The sequence below is a fragment of the Vipera berus genome (genome assembly GCF_964194415.1).
Source record: "Vipera berus genome assembly, chromosome: W".
Taxonomy (NCBI): Eukaryota; Metazoa; Chordata; class Lepidosauria; order Squamata; family Viperidae; genus Vipera; species Vipera berus.
Genome location: NC_138210.1, coordinates 26299139 through 26320244, shown reverse-complemented (window position 1 = coordinate 26320244; position 21106 = coordinate 26299139). Strand labels below are relative to the sequence as shown.

Below are 21106 nucleotides of genomic sequence, written 5' to 3'. Positions count from 1 at the left end.
AGGCCTACAGCAACATTAAAAGAAGCTGCAGGAATTTCTGGCAAGTGCTGGTTGTGTACTACATGTGACAACAATTTCTCATATTCTTCACATATCTGGGCTGTGGGGTAGGGTGGCAAAATGGAAGCCTTTTCTTTAAAAAAAATCCAAGCCTGGCTACATTTTGCAAAAGTCTACATAAAATCTGACAAAAGCATGTGAGAAAATACGTTATTTTTTTTATTTTTATTTTTATTTTAATTCCATTTATATCCCGCCCTTCTCCGAAGACTCAGGGCGGCTTACAAACTTAGCAGTTATGGTCTAATGAGACCAAGGTTGAACTTTTTGGCCATAATTCCAAAAAGGTTGTTTGGCACAAAAACAACACTGCATCACCCAAAGTACACCATACCCACAGTGAAGTGTGGTGGCAGCAGCATTATGCCATGGGACTGCTTTTTGTCAGCTGGAACTGGGACTTTAAGGTGAAGTAAATTATCAACAGTTCCAAATATCAGGCAATTTTGGTACAAAACCCTCAGGCTTTGTACAATGCTGAAGATGAAGAGGAATTTCACCCTTCAACATGACAACTCAAAACATTCCTCCCAATCAACAAAGCAATGTCTTTACCAGAAGATTGAAGTTTTGGAATGGCCCAGCCAGAGTCCAGACCTAAATCCAACTGAAAAACTGTGCGGTGACCCGAAGAGGGCTGTGCACAGGAGATGCCCTCACAATCTGACAGATTTGGAGCACTTTTGCAAGGAAGAGCAGGCAAAGATTCCCAAGGGAAGATGTGCCAGGCTGATAGGCTCCTACCCCAAATGACGGAAAGCTGTCATAAAATCAAAAGGAGTTTCAACAAAGTATTAGTTTAAGGGTGTGCATACTTATGCAACCATGGTCTTGTAAGTTTTTATTTTTATTTCCCCTCCAAAAGTTCTGAGGTTTCTTTCAATTGATATTGTAAAGGTGATATATTAAAAGTGGAAAAAATTCTGAAGTGATTTATCTTGGTCTGATTTTTTTAAGCATCTCAAAAGCCTGGCATTTTAACAGGTGTGTGTAGGCTTTCTATATTCACTGTAACAAGGAAATTCCATCAAGGTCACAGGTAAGACCCAGCCTTCCTCATTCCCAACTATAATCTGCTAAAACATGGGCGTCCAACCTTTTGGCTTGCCTAGGCTGCACTGAGTGAAGAGGCATATAAAATATATAATGTTAATGTTAAAAGTTTATGATCTTGTGGGGCCACATTACTAGCTGACCAAGGCTGTATGCAGCCTCTGAGCCACAGGTTAGACACGCCTACTCTAAAGCCTACAATAAATAAAATATTTTCTATCGGGTCTACGACTATTAGGAGCTGACCCTTGGCTGTGCCCACTTCTCTCCCGGCCCCCTGCCATAGCCAACCCACAGCAGCCTTTCATCCTCTCCTGCCAATTCCCCCCCCCCCCCCTGCTCTTCATCCCAGCAAATTCCCTGAGGCATGTTTTTACCTGGGTGATTTGCTGCACAGGACAAGTAGCCACACCTCCCAGCAGCCAATTGCACGGTGGGTGGTGGCTGTGGGTGGCAGTGATGCGGAGGCGCTAGGGAGAGGGGAGCAGACAGTTGGTGATTGCAGAAGCACCAGAAAAAGCCGTGTGTGTCTGTGTGTATACTCTTAATTTTAATTTGCCTCTTGATGGTGTTTCTTTCCTTGTCCACCCTGCCCCAAATTCTCAGTTTCCTCAATTGAAGGATGGCTGTTATGCAGGGACCAGGGTTTTAGGCTCTGGCACATTGATTGCTGCGGCAGGATAGGAAAAAGTTCTTCCTACTTGGAATAAAAAGTTGGGGGCAGGAAGGATCATGAAACACCTTGACTGTTATTTCAAGATGTCTTGGAGAACAGAATCTTACCCTTCTTTCTTCCTTCTCTTTCTTTTCCTTCCTGTCTCTCTCCCTTCCTGCCGTTCTTCCTTCCTTCCTTCCTCTCTTTTCCTTCCTTCTAACTTCCTTTTCTTTCCTTCCTCTCTCTTTCTCTCTTTCTTCCTTGGAAAACAGGAAAAGGGAGGGAGGGTGAGAGGGTGAGAGGGAAGGAAGGAAGGAAAAGAGAGAAGGGAGGGAGCGAGAGGGGAGAAACGGAGGAAGGAAGGAAAGAAAAGAGAAGGAAGAAGGAAAGAAGAGAGTCTAAGATTCTGCTCTCAAAGACATCTTGAAATAACAGTCAAGGCGTTTTATGATCCTCCCCTCCTTTCCACCCCCAACCTTTTATCCCAAGTGGGAAGATCTTTTTCCTGTCCTGCTGCAGTGATCAATGTGCCGGAGCCTAAAACCCTGGTCCCTGCATCACAGCCATCCTTCAATTTATTTATTTTTTTATTTATTTAATTAGTTTTATATACCGCCCTATTCCCGAAGGACTCAGGGCGGTTTACAGGGCAAAGTTTAAAAACAACGTAACAGTTAAAATAGAAATAGAATTAAAATAAATTAAACTAATTACTAGCCCAACAAATTAAAACAAAGTTTAAAACTTAAAACCCCTCAGTCCAGGCCAGATAGATCAAAGAGCCAAGTTTTCAGGTCCCGACGAAACAAACGATGGTCGGGGGCGTTCCGGAGTTCCACAGGTAAGTCATTCCATAGGGCAGGCGTGCCAATAGAGAACGTCCTCCCTCTGGGGATCACCCGCCGGCACTCCCTGACCGGCGGCACCCTAAGGAGGCCCTCCTTATGGGAGCACACAGGATGATGGGAGCTTGATGCTGGCAGCAGATGCTCCCTAAGATAATCCAGGCCCATGCCATTTAGGGCTTTATAGGTCATCACCAGCACCTTGAATCTCACCCGGAGGGCAACTGGAAGCCAATGCAGCTCGCGGAGAAGAGGCGTTACACAGGAGTATCGGGAAATTCCCATCACAACTCGCGCGGCCGCATTCTGCACCAGCTGAAGCCTCCGTGTGGTCCTCAAGGGCAGCCCCATTTAATTGCAGTAGTCTAACCGGGAGGTCACGAGCGCATGAGTGACTGTGCGTAGGGCATCTCGGTCCAGATAGGGCCGCAACTGGCGCACCAGGCGAACCTGGGCAAAAGCCACGGCTCCTATATGATCTTCCAAACTGAGCCGTGAATCCAGGAGGACGCCCAAGTTGCGAGCCCTATCAACGGGGGGTAACACCTCACCCCCCATAGTTAACGATGGACAAAGCTGGTTCTCCCGAGATGCTGGTATGTACAGCCACTCACTCTTGGCAGGATTGAGTCGAAGCCTGTTTCTCCCCATCCAAACCCGGACCGCCTCTAGGCAACGGGACATCACGGCGAGGGCATCACTGGGTTGGTTTGGGGTGGAAAGAAAAAGCTGGGTATCATCAGCAAAACCACGAATGAGCTCACCCAGCGGCTTCATGTAGATGTTGAACAAGAGGGGAGAGAGGACCGACCCCTGAGGAACTCCACAAACGAGAGGCCTCGGGGCGCATTTCTGCCCTCCCGTCAACACCGACTGCGAGCGGCCCAGGAGGTAGGAGAACCACTCTAAAACAGTGCCCCCCACTCCCAACCCCCTGAGACACCGCATTAGGATACCATGATCGATGGTATCAAAAGCCGCTGAGAGATCTAACAGGACTAGGACAGAGGAACAACCCCTGTCCCGAGCCCGCCAGAGATCATTCACCAGCGCAACCAATGCCGTCTCCAGCACGACCAATGCCGTGCTGTACCCAGGCCTAAAGCCCGATTGGTACAGGTCTAGATAATCAGTTTCCTCCAGGAACAAAGGAAGCTGATGCACCACCACGCTCTCAACAACCTTCGCTAAAAAGCGAAGGTTGGAGACCGGACGATAGTTGTTCAAAATAGCCGGGTCCACAGCAGGCTTCTTGAGGAGGGGCCTCACCACCGCCTCCTTCAAGGCGGTAGGGAAGGTACCCTCTCTCAAAGAAGCAGTTATTACTGCCTGGAATCAGCCTCGTGTCTCCTCCCAAGCTGAATACACCAGCCAGGAGGGGCACGGGTCCAATAAACACGTGGTGGAACTCAGTCTCCTCATGATCCTGTCCACCTCATCCGGGGTCACAGGATCGAATTCATTCCAAATGACATTCTCAAGACCGCTCGATTCCTCCCCATCAGTCTCTGCCCAGTCAGAGTCTAGACCGGCCCGAATCTGAGCGATTTTGTCCGCAAGATGATGACTAAACTCCTCGGCCCGCCCCTGCAAGGGCTCCTCCCTCACCTCCTGATTAAGGAAGGAGCGGGTCACCCTAAACAGGGTGGCCGGGCGATTATCTGCGGACGTGATGAGGGCAGCGAAGTAATTAGACTTCGCTGTCCTCATCGCCGCGAGGTAAGACCTCGTAGCGTCTCTCAACCGCAACCGGTCAGATTCAGATCGGCTGGCTCTCCAACAGCTCTCCAGACCCAGTCTCCGACGCTTCATCTCCCGGAGCTCCACAGAAAACCATGGAGCCCATTGGGATCTGCACCGGATTAGGGGTCGCAAGGGTACAACCCGGTCGAGCGCCTCGGTGGCAGCCCTTTCCCAGGCCTCCACCAAGGCGTCGGCCGGGCTGTGAGTGAGGGAAATAGGTATAGACCTGTTCTGTTCCAGCCTACTACCGGCCCTGCAGAAAAGGCAGGGACAACCCCTTTACAAAAGGCAAAAGGCTGGAAGTAAGCCCGCCAAATTTATTTACACAAAACAGATCCAAAACTGAGCAAACTGAGCAAAACAAAATACGAACCACTAAAACAGGAGCTATTCAAATGGTTGCCTTCAGCAAACTAGCCCTCCCACACATTCCCCTTTTAAACAGTTCAAGGCGTGGCTTCTCTCTGTCTCCTTCCGAGGTGCCCCATTGCCTTCCTCTGTTTACTCCTGATTGACTGCCTCCTGCGTCGGGCGTCCTTGAACAGGGGCAGCTGTGGGTCATCTTCATCCACGCTGTCAGGCTCACACAACTGGGTCTGCGTAGTAACCAGATGGGAGGGGCCTGGCTGAGAGCACTGTGAAGCCTCAGAACTGTCCTCTGCAGGCTCTTCAAACCCCTCCTCCTCCTCCTCTGAATCGTCCGACCCAACTGCCGAACCCACAGGCTGACCCTGAATCACAACACTATCCCGCACCGCAGGGCCCTTCTCCCGGGTCTGCCGATCCAGATGCGGTCGGGATGAAAATTGTTCATGAAAAGTAGACACCAAAGCAGGAGCATGAACGATGGTCATGTCCTCCCAGGTGAACTCCTCTGGTCCGCAGCCTTTCCATTCAATCAGGTACTGGAAACGACCTTTCAGCCAACGGGAGTCCCTGATGCTGGCGACCTCGTACTCGGGGGTGCTGTCTCCATCACAAGGTCCTGATGGGGGAGGTTCCGCTCGGCGGAGTGGACAGGCCGGTTGCTCGGGGACCAACAGAGACCGATGAAAGACTGGATGCACGAGCAGGGAACGTGGCAGAGTTAAGCGATAGGCGACCAGATTGATGACAGCCTCAATTGGGAACGGTCCTAAATATCGGTGATCTAACTTTCTCACCGGCCGTGTTGACGGTAGGTTCCTGGTGGACAACCAGACCCGATCTCCCACCGATAGTGGAGGCGTATCCCGCCTTGACCGATCAGCAAACCTTTTGTAATCGGCCTTGGCTTTCTCTAACTGTCGTCGCACCAATCAATGGATTGCCTGTAACTCTGCCATGTAGTCGTTTGCTGCCGGCTCCGGTGAGTCCATGGGAGAAAGGGGGAAAAACCGGGGGTGATATCCCACATTGGCCAAGAACGGTGTCATCTGTGTGGAGGTGTGCTGCGAATTGTTGAATGCAAACTCAGCTATGGCCAGATAGTCCACCCAATTGTTTTGCTGCAGATTGACGTAGCAGCGCAGATATTGTTCCAGAATACCGATGACCTTCTCGGTTCCCCCGTCAGTTTGAGGATGATGCGTGGACGAGAGGCAAATCTTGATATCCAACGTATGCATCAACTCCTGCCAGAAGCGGGCTGTAAACTGGGCCCCCCTATCAGAGACGACTCTATCAGGGAGGCCATGCAGCCGAAACACCTGCTGAATGAACATACGACTAGTGGCGCGGGCTGACGGTAAGCCACGACAGGGGATGAAATGCGCCATCTTAGTCAGCATGTCCACCACCACATACACTGTCGTAAAACCAGAAGACGGGGGTAAATCTGTCAAAAAGTCCATGGACACAGCCCCCCAGGGTCTTTTGGGTGTTGGCAAAGACTGCAGTAATCCAGGCAGGGCCCCTGTCACTGACTTGGCCTGCCTGCATGGAATACAGGAAGTGACATAGGTCTGGACGTCATGTGAGACTCAGGGCCACCAGAAGGTACGGGAGACCAGGTTCGGGGTCTTGAACAGGCCAAAATGCCCCGCCGCCGGGTTATCGTGACACTGGCTGAGGATGAGTCCCCTGAGTGGCCCTCCCGGAACGTAAAGCCGGTCACGATAATACAAGAGTCCATCCATGACTGTCCAAGGAGAATCTGTCCCCACCACCTCCTTCCGCTGAGCCACCCACACATCCTGCTGCTGTGCCTCCCGGATCCAAGCCCGTATATCAACCGGCTCCCGCACTGCAGCAAAAGACTCGATGGGGATCACTGTCCTAGGCAGAAGCTTGTCTTCCACTCGGGAATATTCGGGCTTCCTGGACAGAGCATCCGCTCTTTGATTGTGCCTGCTAGGTATGTACTTAACTCGGAAGTTGAACCTCGCAAAGAAAAGAGACCACCGGATCTGGCGTTGGTTCAAATTCCGAGCGGTCTGCAGACTTTCCAAATTCTTATGGTCCGTCTGGACCTCGATTTGATGCCGCGCTCCCTCCAGATGATGCCTCCAGGCCTCGAACGCCACTTTGATGGCCAGCAGCTCCTTCTCCCAGATTGTATAATTGCGCTCCGAAGGGTTCAGTTTTCGTGAATGGTACGTGCAAGGGAAGAGGGTACCACTGGGCATCGTTGCCTGGAGTAACACCGCCCCAATGGCAATGTCGGAGGCGTCCGCCTCCACGACAAACGGCCATTGCGGGTCAGGATGCTTCAAGATGGGCTCCTTCATGAAGGCTTCCTTCAAAGTCTGGAAAGCCCGTTGTTCTGGAGCGTTCCACTGAAACCGAGTCTTCTTCTGCAGGAGCCGGGTTGTCACGACGTCCTCTGCCAGGAAACAAAAGCACTCCAAAAGGAACGGGTGACCAGGTTTATTTCTTCCACAAAGCAAACCGCGGTAAAGTCAGCGTTGAGGCACCTAGCCTCAACACTCTTTTATCATATTACCACACCCTAACCCCACCCCTTCAAAACAAACCGGCATCCGCCCGCCTCCCCATAAATGCCCCACCCTTCACCGTGCATAGCCACCACCCATTGCGTGCACTGCTGCAGCCCGTCAAGCCCCCTCCCAGGTGAGTTCTGTCCTTCCGCTCCCTCACGCGCCCCAGTCCGTGCTGGCGTTGCGGACGTTAATCTCCCCCCGAGTCCAGTAACAGAGGGTGGCAAAACGGGCACAGCCACACCCCCCTCCACAGTCTGCTGGGGCGAGTCCAACTGCTGGGGCGAGTCCAGCTGTCTGCTTGGTTCATCCCGTTGCTGCCCGGGCGCCATCCGCAGTTCAGTGTCCAGCTGCCGAGAGGCAAACGTCAGCGCCAGACCGGTGGGCGCCCGGCGCCGTCCCCGCTGATGAGGCGAGCGCGCGCCTGCCGGCCGTCTGGGAGCGGGCGCGCCGATCAGCTGAGCGCCGGCCAGCTGCTCGGCGGGATTGCGGCGGCGCGCTCCGCGGAGTCCGGGCGAAGCCACGCCCTCCAAACGAGCGTCCGGGGCCCGGGGAAGGTGCTGTCCGAACGCGCCGATCAGCTGGGCACCGGCCAGCTGCTCGGCGGGGCTGCGGTGGCGTGCTCTGCAAGAACCAAGCGAGGGTCCTGAGTCCGGCCGTGAGAGAGCGGGTGCGCTGCTCAGCTGGGAACCGGTCAGCTGCTCAGCGGGGCTGCGGCGGCACGCTGCGGCGGCCGACGAAGCCACGCCCACCATCCGGGAGTCCGGGGCTCGACGGAGGCGATGTCGAGGCCCGAGCGGACGGGAGGCCGGCGGGGCTTGACAGTCGGCTCCCCCTACCATCTGCCCTCCTGCAAAAGAAGAGCAACAAGATAGACCTCCGCGAAGACAAGCCGCTGAGTCCCCAGTGCTACCCCCCGGTTTGGACGGATGTGTTCGGTGAAAAGCCGTGACCAGACGATCTGCCTGAACATCCCCTTTCCTCACCCATGAAGCCTCTGTCAATGGATATCCTTTCCACAACACGAGATACTGTATCTGGCCCCTCCGTACCCGGGAGTCTAAGATTGCCTGTATTTCGTACCGGTCCCCGTGAACAGGCCCCGGAGCGTTCCCACCCGCCTCCTCTGTTATTCCCCTAGCGGGCTTTAGTAGACTACTATGGAAGACAGGGTGGATCTTCCCTAGGAACTTTGGCAACCGTAAACGGACGGTCACGGGGTTGATCACCTGAACCACTTGAAAAGGGCCAAGGAACTTAGGGCCTAGCTTCCTGCTCGGTACCCGTAAGTGCAAATATTTGGTTGACAGATACACCCACTCCCCGACCTTGGGGGTGTCGAAGGGCTCCCTTTTCCTGTCTGCCTGCTCCTTCACCCGTGCCTGGGCTTTCACCATCGCCTCCCTAGCGGTTTTCCAGGCGGCCCCCAAGTGGTGCATCCACTCCTCAAGCCCGGTGGGTGTCGCCGATCCCTGTCCACACTCCGGGACAGGGACAAACTCATACCCCGCCACCACCCGGAATGGTGTCAAACCCGTGCTGCTATGCACGGCGTTATTGTGGGCGACTTCCGCAAATACCAGGAGGTCTGCCCAGTCTGTTTGCTGGTACGACACATAGCTCCTGAGGAACCTTTCCACCGTGGCGTTGGCCCTTTCAGCGGCCCCGTTGGTGCTTGGGTGGTAACCGGAGCTGAGGCCCTGGGTAGAGCCGATGTGTCGTAGAAACTCTCGCCAGAATTGTGCTGTAAACTGGACCCCGCGGTCTGATATAATCCGTCGGGGGACCCCGTGCAGCCGATAGATATGAGTCATAAACAGTCGTGCCAACCGTTTGGCGGACGGCAGCCCCTTGCAGGGGACGAAGTGCGCCTGTCTGGAGAAGAGGTCGATGACTGTCCAGATTACCGAGTATCCCCTGCTTTCCGGCAACCCGACAATGAAGTCCATGGCAATGTCTTGCCATGGCCGTACAGGGTCCGAAACTGTCTGTAGCAGACCCAATGGCTTCCCGACACGGGGTTTTACTGTGGCGCATACGTGACATCTCCGGACGTGGTGTTCCACGTCCGCCTTCATGCACGGCCACGAAAACTGACGGCGTGCCAAGTGTAAGGTCTTCAGGAAGCCAAAATGACCGGCCTGCCTGGCATCGTGACATCGGCGCAAAATGGCGGGGCGTAGTGCCTGAGGCACATACAGCTTATCCCCGTGCCAGGCCAAACCGTCGCGCATAGTTAGAAGACCGGGATGCTCCTTCAGCCAGGCGTCTGTAGCTAAGGCCTCGTCCATGGCTCGGGACAAATCGTCCCCCACGCTGCAGATTGCCTGGGTCGCACTCGGGGATGCACTAGGCGGGATGAGCTCTTGTACGACTGCTTCTCGTTTGGTGTCGTATTGCGGCAGCCGTGAGAGCGTGTCAGCAAGAAAGTTCCGCCCCCCTGGTACGTACTTCAGGACGAAATTAAACCGCCGGAAAAAGAGAGCCCATCTGACGTGCTTGGGCGCCAGTTTCCTCGGGGACTGCAGGACTTCCAAGTTCTTGTGGTCTGTCCAGACCTCGAAGGGATGGACAGCCCCCTCCAGAAGATGTCGCCACGTCTCCAGGGCCGCGCGCACGGCGAACGCCTCCTTCTCCCAAATTGCCCACGAGCGTTCTGTCGACGACAGTTTTTTGGAGGAGTAGGCACATGGTTGCAGCACGCCCTCCGTGTTCCGTTGCAACAGCACAGCCCCTACCGCGACGTCACTGGCGTCGACTTGGACCACATACGGACGGTCGGGATCAGGATGTACCAACACCGGCTCCTTAGCAAACAGGGCCTTCAAGGTCTCGAACGCCCGTTGACACGTGGTGGTCCACGCCAGCTTCAACCCCGGACGTGGTTTCTCCCCGGATTGCCGCGTCCGCAACAGGTCTGTCAGCGGCAAGGCTGTCGCTGCAAAACCTGGGATAAACTGGCGGTAAAAGTTCGCGAACCCCAAAAAACTCTGCAGCTGTCGCCGCGTCCGTGGCGCCTGCCATTGCAGGACGGCTTCCACTTTGCGAGGGTCCATTTCTATGCCGCTCGCAGACACTCGATACCCCAGATAATCCAGCCTCGTCTTGTGGAACTCGCATTTGGTGAGCTTCACATAAAGGCGGGCAGCCAGCAGCTTCCGTAGCACCTGGCGCACGAGGGCGATATGCTCCTCCATAGTCTTAGTATATATCAAAATGTCATCCAGGTACACTAGCACCCCGCGGTACAGGTGCTTGTGAAGCACCTGGTTTATCATCTGCATAAAGACGGCTGGGGCCCCCTGGAGTCCAAACGGCATGACTCGGAACTGGAAACTGCCCAACGGACAGTTAAACGCCGTTTTCCACTCATCCCCAGCTCTGATCCGCACCCGATAATACGCCTCCCGTAAATCTAGCTTCGTGAAGATGCGTCCCGTCGACAAGTGTGCCAGAAGATCTTTCATGAGTGGCAGCGGATACAGATGTTCGACGCAGACCGCGTTGACACCTCGGAAGTCGACACACATGCGAAGCGTGCCATCCTTCTTCTCCCGGAACAGTATTGGCGCTGCTATCTTGGATCGGGCAGGTTGGATGAACCCCCTCGCGAGATTTTTGTCGATATAACGACGTAGCTCCTGCATCTCGCGAGGCATCAAAGCGTACATGCGCGGTTTTGGCAGCTTTACGCCCGGCTCAAGCTCGATGGCGCAGTCCGTCGCTCGGTGAGGAGGCAGAGCGTCACACTCTTTCTCGTCGAAAACCTCTGCTAGGTCAGCGTATACCTGTGGGAAGCAGGCTTCCGCCACCCCCTCTGCCCCTTGAACCCGCTCACCACCTAGCTGCTCAGAAGGACCCACATATGCGTGTGGTGGTGGTCGAGGCCCTGTCCCCAACCGTAGGTGCCGGCAGCCCTCCCCCCACCAGATCGTGGGCCCCCACTTGTCGAGCCACGTCAACCCCAGGATCACTGTCTCCGTCATCGATGGAACGACAAGGAATCGCAAAGTCTCCCAGTGGGTCCCCATCTCCAATCGAATAGGACCCGTCACCCGAGTGACTGGAGCCCCCCCCAAAAGGGATCCGTCCACCTGCTGGAAACGAAGGGGAGTTGGCAGGCGGCGCACCTCCAATCCCAGCCGGGCAACCACCACTTGGCTGATAAGGCACCGGGTGCTGCCTGTGTCGATCAGTGCTGGGCAAGCCTCCCTATGTCCCGTTCGCAGGTTGATGAGCACGACCGGAACTGTGAAAGGCACCACTGGGTCACTCACCATAGGGTCCTCCTCCTCCTCCAGGCTCTCGTAGGGCTCTGGGTCGTTGGCCTCGGGTGGTTCCGCGCCGATTGCTGATGTCGTCATCAGGGACGCCAGCTGGTGAGCAGCTCTTGTTCGCTCCACCGACTTTCGTGCTGTGGGGCCCTTTCCGGCGGGGGTTGCTGCGGCGGCACGAGGTGCCGGCAAGGGGCAAGTGGCCACTCGGTGTCCCGGCTGATCGCACCGGAAACATCTTATAGCTGGTCTCGGAAGCGGCACAGGTGGGTTTGCCGTTGGGGCCACGGCCTTCCGATCCTCCTCCTTTGGCCTCTCAGGGGTCCTACGGGTCCCGACCACCCCCTCCGACTTACCCCTGCATTCACGCAGCCGGACGTCAAGTTCTACAGCGACCCGGTACCACTCCAGCAGTCGCTCGGGCACTCCACGCACCACGCACGCCCTCCGCAGCGCGCCGTCCAACCCCGACTGGAAGTGGTGTACCAGCAAGCGTTCCGGCCAAGAGCGGAGCTTACGAGCCACCCGGCGAAATTCAGCGACATACTCTGCTGCGGGCCTGCCTTGTTGTCGCAGCCCCACCACCTCCGCCTCAGCCCTGTGGGTGCGGGCCACATCCTCGAACTGCGTCCACAGTGACTCCAGGAACAACCCGACGTCAGCCAGCTCCCGAGCATGCTCGCCATACAGGTCAGCCGCCCAAGCTGCGGCCTCTCCCTGCAGGCTTGCTGTGATAGCCACCACCATGGCCCATTGGGAGGTATAGGCTGCACCGTACTGATCCAGGTGGTGAATGGTGTGGCTTAGGAACATGGCGAGCCGGTCAGGGTGGCCGTCGTACGTGACTGGCAGTGGTGGAGGGCCCCAGAAAACCCCCGGGCCCCAGGGGCCCCCCTGGGCCCTGGGCCCCCTTGTACCTGGTGCTTGGTGCCGCCCGCTCCATGGCCGGGCGGACGCCCCGGCCGTTGTTGCCCACCTGGTGGCCTCTGCCTGGTCTGACGCCCCGGGGTGATGTCGTTCGGCCTGAACAGCTCCCGCCTCCGTCAGCCGTGATGGCGGGCCCCGAAACCTTGGGCCTGCCAGGCGGAAACTGGGCTGGCCCGACTGGCCGGGTGTCAACCTCTGTAGCGACCATCGCCGCGTCTCCTGAGCCGGTCCCGCAGGCGACCAAGGTGCAGTGTCCTGATACCCAAACTCCCCAAAACGGTCCCGCAACACATCCATTGTGTAGGCCCCTGGGGCCGTAGAGTAGCTCCACTCCTCGCCTTCCTCCTCCGTCAGCCGCCGCTCCCTCCAAGCTGGCACTGCGGCCCGTGAACGGCCCTCACCACGAACTTGGTCCAAACGCTCCAAGGGAGGGCTCTGCCACCCCTCCCCGCTCTGAGCCAGAGACCCTTCCTCCCAACTATCACCAGCTTCAGCCGAGGCCATAACCCCCTTGGTCTTCGGCCGCACTGCTGGCCCCTCTGTCACGCCAGGATCAGGTGGAGTTGCAACTGCAGCCCCAACAGCCCCTTCCTCCTCGGCTACCAAATCAAGCCCCGATGGATACTCTGCCATGCCCAAAGCGTGAGTAACAGCAGTAGGTATCCTGGAAAAACTGATCTAACAAATCCTGGAAAATATCGTTCATGAAATGCTGAAACACGGCGGGGGCATTGGTAAGGCCAAACGGCATCACCGTGTACTCAAAATGTCCATAGAGAGTACCAAACGCCGTCTTCCACTCATCACCCGGCCGAACCCTGATGAGGTTGTAAGCTCCACGCAGGTCCAGTTTCGTGAAGATCTTAGCCTCCCGGAGTCGGTCCAAGAGTTTGGGGATGAGGGGCAGCGGGTAACGATTGTGCACCGTGATGGCGTTGAGTTTCCTATAATCGCAGCAAAGCGGCAATTCGCCGGACTTCTTTTTAACGAAGAGCACGGGTGCAGACACTGGTGAGGACAAGGGCCGGATGAAACCTCGAGCCAAATTCTTCTCCAGAAAGTCCCGCAATGGAGCCATCTCGGGGTCCGACATGGAGTACAAACGCCCCACTGGGAGAGGTGCATCAGGGACTAAATCAATGGGGCAGTCATAGGGCCTGTGTGGGGGTAATTGATCTGCCTCTGTCTCGCTGAACACATCAGCAAAGTCGGACAGTTCGAGAGGCAAGGAAACCCCTGGGGAACCCTCCACCTGACCGGCACAGATATGGCGGGTGTGGTCCACGCACTGCAAGCTTGGGAAGGTGACCAAGTTCTGTGACCAATAGATCTGTGGGTCATGCGCCCGGAGCCACGCCAGTCCCAAGACCACGGGGAAATGCAGATCTGAGGTGATATAGAACTGCATGGCCTCCACATGGGAACTGATGGCCATACATAATGGTTGCGTGGCGGCCTTAATTGGCCCAGACAGGAGCACTCGACCATCGATAGTCTCCACTAACATGGGCGGTTCCACCGGGCACTGGGGAACAGCCCATTTGGCCACAAATGCTGAGTCCATAAAATTTGTGGTGGCCCCAGAGTCAATTAAGGCATGGACTGGAATCCCCTTTGGCTTGCCAGGAAGGATCAGACGTGCCTCCAATATCAGATGCCATGGAGGTCCACAGGCAGCATCGGAAAGACGTCGCTCAGTGTTGTTGTGGGACACCTGATCTATCACACCGTCTAGATCGGGCTCGGGGCGTTTCCCGACAGAAAAGTAGGGGACTTTCTCGGGGCAGACTCGGTCACTGATGCCTGTTGTCGCTTCTTTGGGGAAAAAGCAGCCAAATGCCCAGGGTCCCCGCAGTAAAAACACCACCCCCCCGACCGTCGTCTGTTCATTTCAGTCACCGAGAGACGAGACCTGGCGGCACCCAGCTCCATTGGCTCCTCCCTTTGAACTGGGGTCTCACGCACAACAGGGGCTGCAGGGGTCTGTGGGGTGGCACGGCGACTCCTTCGCTGCTGCAACTGAGTGTCGATCCGCAGGCAGAGATGGATCAGCCCATTGAGGTCTGAGGGAATATCCACACGGGCCAGCTCATCCAACATCTCCTCCGACAATCAATCCTGGAAGGCATCCACAAGTGCAGCCTCATTCCAGGCGGAATCCTGGCTAAGCAGCCAAAAATCGCTGATATAGCCCTGTAGGGGGCGTTGACCCTGCCTCAGAGTTTTCAAGCGTCGAGTAGCGGTCTGCGTCTTTATAGGGTCCTCATACATCAGACGCATATGATCACAAAACCCCACAAAGTTGTCCAACAATGGACTAAGTTGAGCCAGCAGAGGCGTGCCCCAACGAGCTGCATCACCGGAAAGAAGGCTTAACACAAACCCCACCTTATCCCGGTCAGTGGGGAAATCAGCTGCTCTCACGCTGATAAAGAGCTGGCATTGTCCCAGGAAAGCAGGAAACAGTTCTGGAGTGCCATTAAATTTATCCGGCATCGCAACTTGGCATTTTCTCCTGGGTGATGGTGATGGTGCAGCATGGACCTGAGCTTGCAGCTGAGCCACCTGAGCTGCCAACAAAGCAAGTTGCTGGGCGAGCTGGGCATTCTCAGCACATAGCTGCTCCATAATAATAATAAAGGGTGGGAGGCTGAAGGCAAACTGTTCTGTTCCAGTCTATTACCGGCCCTGCAGAAAAGGCAGGGACAACCCCTTTACAAAAGGCAAAAGGCTGGAAGTAAGCCCGCCAAATTTATTTACACAAAACAGAGCAAAATGACCAAAACAAAATACGAACCACTAAAACAGGAGCTATTCAAATGGTTGCCTTCAGCAAACCAGCCCTCCCACACATTCCCCTTTTAAACAGTTCAAGGCGTGGCTTCTCTCTGTCTCCTTCCGAGGTGCCCCATTGCCTTCCTCTGTTTACTCCTGATTGACTGCCTCCTGCGTCAGGCGTCCTTGAACAGGGCCAGCTGTGGGTCATCTTCATCCACGCTGTCAGGCTCACACAGCTGGGTCTGCGTAGTAACCAGATGGGAGGGGCCTGTCTGAGAGCTCTGCGAAGCCTCAGAACTGTCCTCTGCAGGCTCTCCAAACCCCTCCTCCTCCTCCTCCTCTGAATCGTCCGACCCAACTGCCGAACCCACAGGCTGACCCTGAATCACAACAAGACCCAAGCGCCGTCTGGAACCGTTCCCGATCCATTAGGCTCCTGGGGCGGAACCACCTGGTCGGTTCCGCAGCCCAGCAGCAAGGGGTGACAAGACGGAAGACCAACCGCAGGAGATGATGATCGGACCATGACAGGGGGACAATAGTTGGCGAGCCCCCGCCCAGATCTTCAAGCCACTGTCCAGATAGAAAAACTAGGTCGAGAGTGTGACCCCCCCTCATGAGTCGGACCCTGAATTATTTGGGTCAGGTCCATGGCCGTCATGGAGGCCATGAACTCCCGAGCTAACTCCGACGATCCCCCCAGGGAAGGAAGGTTATAGTCGCCCAGAACTATAAGTCTGGGAAACTCAACCACCAACCCTGAAAGGGCGTCGAGAAGCCCGGGCAGGGCCGTTGCTACACTGCTGGGCGCCAGGTATGTCAGCAACAAGCCCAACTGAGCCCCAGGGCTGCAACGCAGGAGGAGTGACTCACTCTCGCCCATCTGTACAACAGTGGTTTCCCGCGGACATAAGGTCTCCCGTATAACCACCGCCACACCCCCGCCCCTACCCTGAGCCCGTGGCCGGTGAAGCACACAGAAACCTGGAGGGCAAAGCTCAGTCAGAGGGACACCTCCCTCTGAGCCCAACCAGGTTTCCGTAATGCATGCCAGATCCGCGCATTCCTCCTCGATCAAATCACAGACGAGGGGAGCTTTGTTCACAACGGATCTGACATTAAAATATACCAGAGGCCTGATCCCCCTCACCCCCGGATAAGCGGGTAGCAACCGGAGGGTCGGAGCACGCCACCGCTTGAAGACAGCGGGGGCGTGATCCCAGATGTTGATATGGCCCTCCATGTAACCACCTGCTGCCGTTCCCAATCGTCATGGGGATTTGAAACCCCACCCCACTGCTGGGAAAACCGGAGGTCCCCAACCCCAACCCCGTCTCGCCGGGAACCATCTCAGCCCCAGACTGACAACCGGTTGATAAAATACACCCCATATCCCTCCCAACCCTACCATTCCCCCCCCTAGCCCCTTAAAACAACCGGCTAAAAAAACATACCAGGGGTCTCTTAATACGTTTCCACCAATGGCCCCTGTCTATGCTCAACCACCTCTCGGGGTCCCAGCAATTGGGCCCGTCCTTAAGGGAAGTAGAGGAAAGAGCAACAGGTCGTACCCAGGAGGGAGGAACCCTCCTGAGGGCATACAAGTCCACGCTAAAATAACACAACTGAACCATATACTAACAATATCCGCTTAGGGAAGTTATGAGCAGATAGATGGTCAACTAATACTGAAATGATGTTAAAGTAGTATTAAGTCCGGAGAGTGTCTCAGATCCACCAATCCGGCCCCACTCTCACCCAAGCCGGCAACCAGACAAAGGAGCCACAACTGTCCTCTCACAACAGTTGAGGTGTCGAATCTGGGGTAGACTGATCACAGACTACCGAGATAGACCCACCCCAACTGATCTCTCACATTGAGGAAACTGAGAATTTGGAATGGCTTGGAGGACGAGAGGCAAAGAAAAATGAAAAGTGCACCCCCGTCCCAGCTTTCTCCAGTTTTTGCAGCCAATATCGCCTGCCCTCCAGCCACCCGCTGTGTCCCCCAGCCACCCGCCACCCCCTCAGTGCCTCTGCATCGCTGCTGCCTACAATCTAATTGGCTGCCAGGAGGCATGACTACTTGTCCCATGCAGCGAATCACCTGGGTAAAAATGTGTCTCGGGGTATGAAGGGCTGGGGGTGGAGGGCCAGGGGAGGTGTCATTGGTGGGAGAGGAGTGCCGGTGGAAGGCCAGCAGAGGATGAAAGGCCACTGTAGATCGGCTGTGACAGGGGGCCGGGAAAGAAGTGGGCGCGGCCAAGGGTCGGTGCCTAAGTCCCATTCCATTTTCTATCAAGCTGCTAGACCTTATGAAATTTCACTCCCAATGGAAGTGTGGCCTCCATAACGGAATTTTTTTTTGTAAGGCCAGCAGTGTAAGGAACATACTAGGTCCATTTCGTTTTCCTGGGAAGTCCTTGACCCCCCCAAATTTGACTGGAGACCTATTCTGTAACTTATTTAGCAGAATGCTTAACCTGATCTTAAGAGAGTTGCTTTGTTTCTAGACCACTGAGGGAGCATTGGTGGTCTTGTAGATATTATTTAGTTGTTTAACTGGCATCCTTTATTACTGAGCATGCTAGCAGCTGAAAAATATAGATCAGCAACGTCATGGGGCCCAGAGGTTCTTCCACACGTGTCCCTATTTATCAGAGGTTCTCTGTAGTCTGCAAACCACTGGTGGTCTACAAGCTTCATTCAGATGGTCTGTGCAATGGGAAGAAAAACAAGATTCTAATGCTTGTATTGTTAGTGTTGTGGAGCAAAAATATTTTATCAAGTAGTTCCCCAGTAATTTTCAAGCAGTCTACAGAGGAAAGATTTGAACAATGAGACATTACACCATTCAATTGGTTTAGATGAACAGGAAGATAGATCATGGAAGTTTAAGGTGCTAACTAAACCTGTGGATATACCTTGGTGTAAGAATTTCTTTGTATTGAAGTTTTTCTACCCTGGTCGTTGCAGCAACAGACATTGGTATGACAATGTTGTTAATGTCAAAAGAGCTTTCCCCTCTTCTCCTCCTTGGCTGCTGCTGCAAAACAATGCAGAAAACAACAGTGAAAATCAGACAGTGATATGAAGAGGGAAAAATTTCAAAAATAATAGCACCAAGAAAGAAAAGACAAATGTTCTTGTCTTTTAATCTAGTGATTTAACAGGAAGTGGCTGCTGTAAGAGCTCAACATTTGACATCATGGGACTTCTTGTCATCTTCTCACCCCTCCTGTTGGGGGAATAGTAAGGATAGTGAAGAGAAGAGAATGAGGGTACCTATTTTTTTGTATATTGATTATATTCATGTCCTGCAGAAAATTTAGGCCAATGTCTTTGGATAGTTCATTCTCAGCCAAGATCTTAAGTACAGGCATGTAAATATGGGTTTGCAAATACAATTGGAGGGGATTTATATAAGTTCTAATTTGTTTAAATATTCTGGGGAATCAAATACTAATGGAAAATTTAGAACTTCTGATGTAAATTCCAAGCAACCTTGTAAAACTAAAGCAAAGCTACTCTTCTGGGCTGCAAAATTCACAGCTATGAAACAACCAAGGGCTAGAATATAAAGTCAACGTACACTGAATTACTTGTTTATGCAAAGAAGGTAACAATCCTAAGATACTTTCTGAATACTAATTAGATGAAGTTGGTTTTTCCATTTAGGATGATTGGAAGAAAAATCCTTGGGTATCTGAAGAAGCATGCAGCTTGAGGAAAAGGAGTAAATTAAGCATCTCTAGGCCATTCTAGAGAATCTGAATGGACAATGCCTTATATATACAGCTTTACATAGGAAAAGGTAAATGTTCCCCCGCACATGCGTGCTAGTCGTTTCTGACTCTAGGGGCGGGTGCTCATCTCCGTTTCAAAGCCGAAAAGCCAGCGCTTGTCCGAGGACGTCTCCGTGGTCATGTGGCCGGCATGACTAGACGCCAAAGGCGCACGGAATGCTGTTACCTTCCCACCGTAGTGGTCCCTATTTTTCTACTTGCATTTTTATGTGCTTTCGAACTGCTAGGTTGGCAGAAGCTGGGACAAGTAACAGGCACTCACTCTGTTACGCGGCACTCGGGATTCGAACCACCAAACTGCCGTCCTTCTGATCGACAAGCTCAGCGTCCTAACCCACTGAGCCACCGCGTCCTTTTTTACATAGGTACAGTGAGGGGAAAAATATTTGATCCCCTGCTGATTTTGTATGTTTGCCCACTGACAAATAAATGCTCAGTCTATCTTCAAGTTGTCACCATTGAGAAACACTGTCTTAAGGAGATTCTCAGACTCTGCTCTGTTGATATAGAAATTTATACCAAACTATTATACCCATTTAAGACAGTTATTCATTTACTTCATTTTTATTGTACCGATCACCTAAATTTCATACTCAAGATATCTTTATTACTGCTCTAAATGCTTGGTACAGAATATACTTAGGTCTTTTTTTAGTATCAACAAGCTTAGAAGAAAGGGTTACTAACAGGCATTTATGAAAAAATAGCCTATTATGGGAAAATTTGAAACCAACCTTATTATATTTCAAACTTTTAAAATAGTATCCAACTACTATTGACTAGACGCCAAAGGCGCACGGAACGCTGTTACCTTCCCACCGTAGTGGTCCCTATTTTTCTACTTGCATTTTTACGTGCTTTCGAACTGCGAGGTTGGCAGAAGCTGGGACGAGTAACAGGCGCTCACTCTGTTACGCGGCACTCGGGATTCGACCCGCCAAACTGCCGACCTTCTGATCAACAAGCTCAGCGTCCTAACCCACTGAGCCACCGTGTCCCTCCTAGGCAGCTTACAATCATGAAAACAAGATAAAACACTAAAACAATAAACACTAAAATTGATTTAAAAGTGACAAGATGGGAAGGGAGCAAGATGAACATGGGGAGGTGGGGGGGGTCTTAGTCCATTAACCACATCCAGAATGACATGCCCCCATTGGGGCCCCAGGCCATTAGGCAGAGCCAGATCTTCAGGCCCTTTTGGAAGGCCAAAAGGGTGGGGGCAGATCTCACCTGGGGAGGGGCACAATGTTCCAGACAACGGGAGCCATGAAAGAAAAGCCTCTTCTCCTGCACCCCACCAGAAGGAATTCCTTGACTAACAGGGTCTGCAGCATGCCCCTTCTTCCAGCGTGGGTGGGGCAGGCCAATCCCACTGGGGTGAGATGGTTTCTCAGATAACCTGGACCCATGCCATGAAGGGCTTTAAAGGTAAGAACCAACACCTTGAATTCTACCCAAAAGCAAACTGGCAACCAGTACAATTCGCAGAACAGCAATGTAACATGGGCCAGTCTAGGGGTCTCAAGAACTTTCTGTGTGGCTACATTCTGCACCACCTGTAGCTCCCGAATACTCTTCAAGGGTAACCACATGTAGAGCATGTTACAATAGTCCAAGCATGAGATGACCAGGTCTTGAGTGACTGAGTGCAGGGATTCCCGGTCCAGGAGAGGGCACCACTGGCGCACAAAATGAAGTTGTGCAAAGGCTGTCCTAGCCATGACTGCCACCTTCTCTTCAAGCAGAAGTTGCAAGTCCAGGAGAATCCCCAAGTTGTGCACTGAGTCTGTCTGAGGTAGTGCAACCCCACCCAGAACTAAAGATGTTTAAAGTCCTGGATCCCAAAGTTCCACGCACCCAAAGCCATTTGTTCTTACCAGGGTTTAGCCCAGGGGTCGGCAACCGGAAAAAGGAAAAGAGCCACTCAGAACCGGTTCCATCACACAAACAAAAAAGTGGGAGCAGCAAAAAGTGCGCGCGCGTGCGTCCACACATGCGCATGCGCAAAAACATTTTGCGCATGTGCAAAAAACATGGGAGGCAC

At 53.6% G+C, this 21106-nt stretch overlaps 1 protein-coding gene across 1 annotated transcript in view; it reads right to left on the bottom strand.

The window, feature by feature from the left end:
* The window catches only part of LOC308676582 (KAT8 regulatory NSL complex subunit 1-like), a gene marked incomplete at its 5' end in the record, with an annotated part of 305549 nt that overhangs the window by 86634 nt on the left and 197809 nt on the right, over window positions 1–21106 (bottom strand). The window contains one exon of the mRNA XM_081342460.1: window positions 18178–18299. Coding sequence (XP_081198586.1) covers window positions 18178–18299 — 122 coding nt within the window. The remainder of the gene's footprint in view (window positions 1–18177; window positions 18300–21106) is intronic.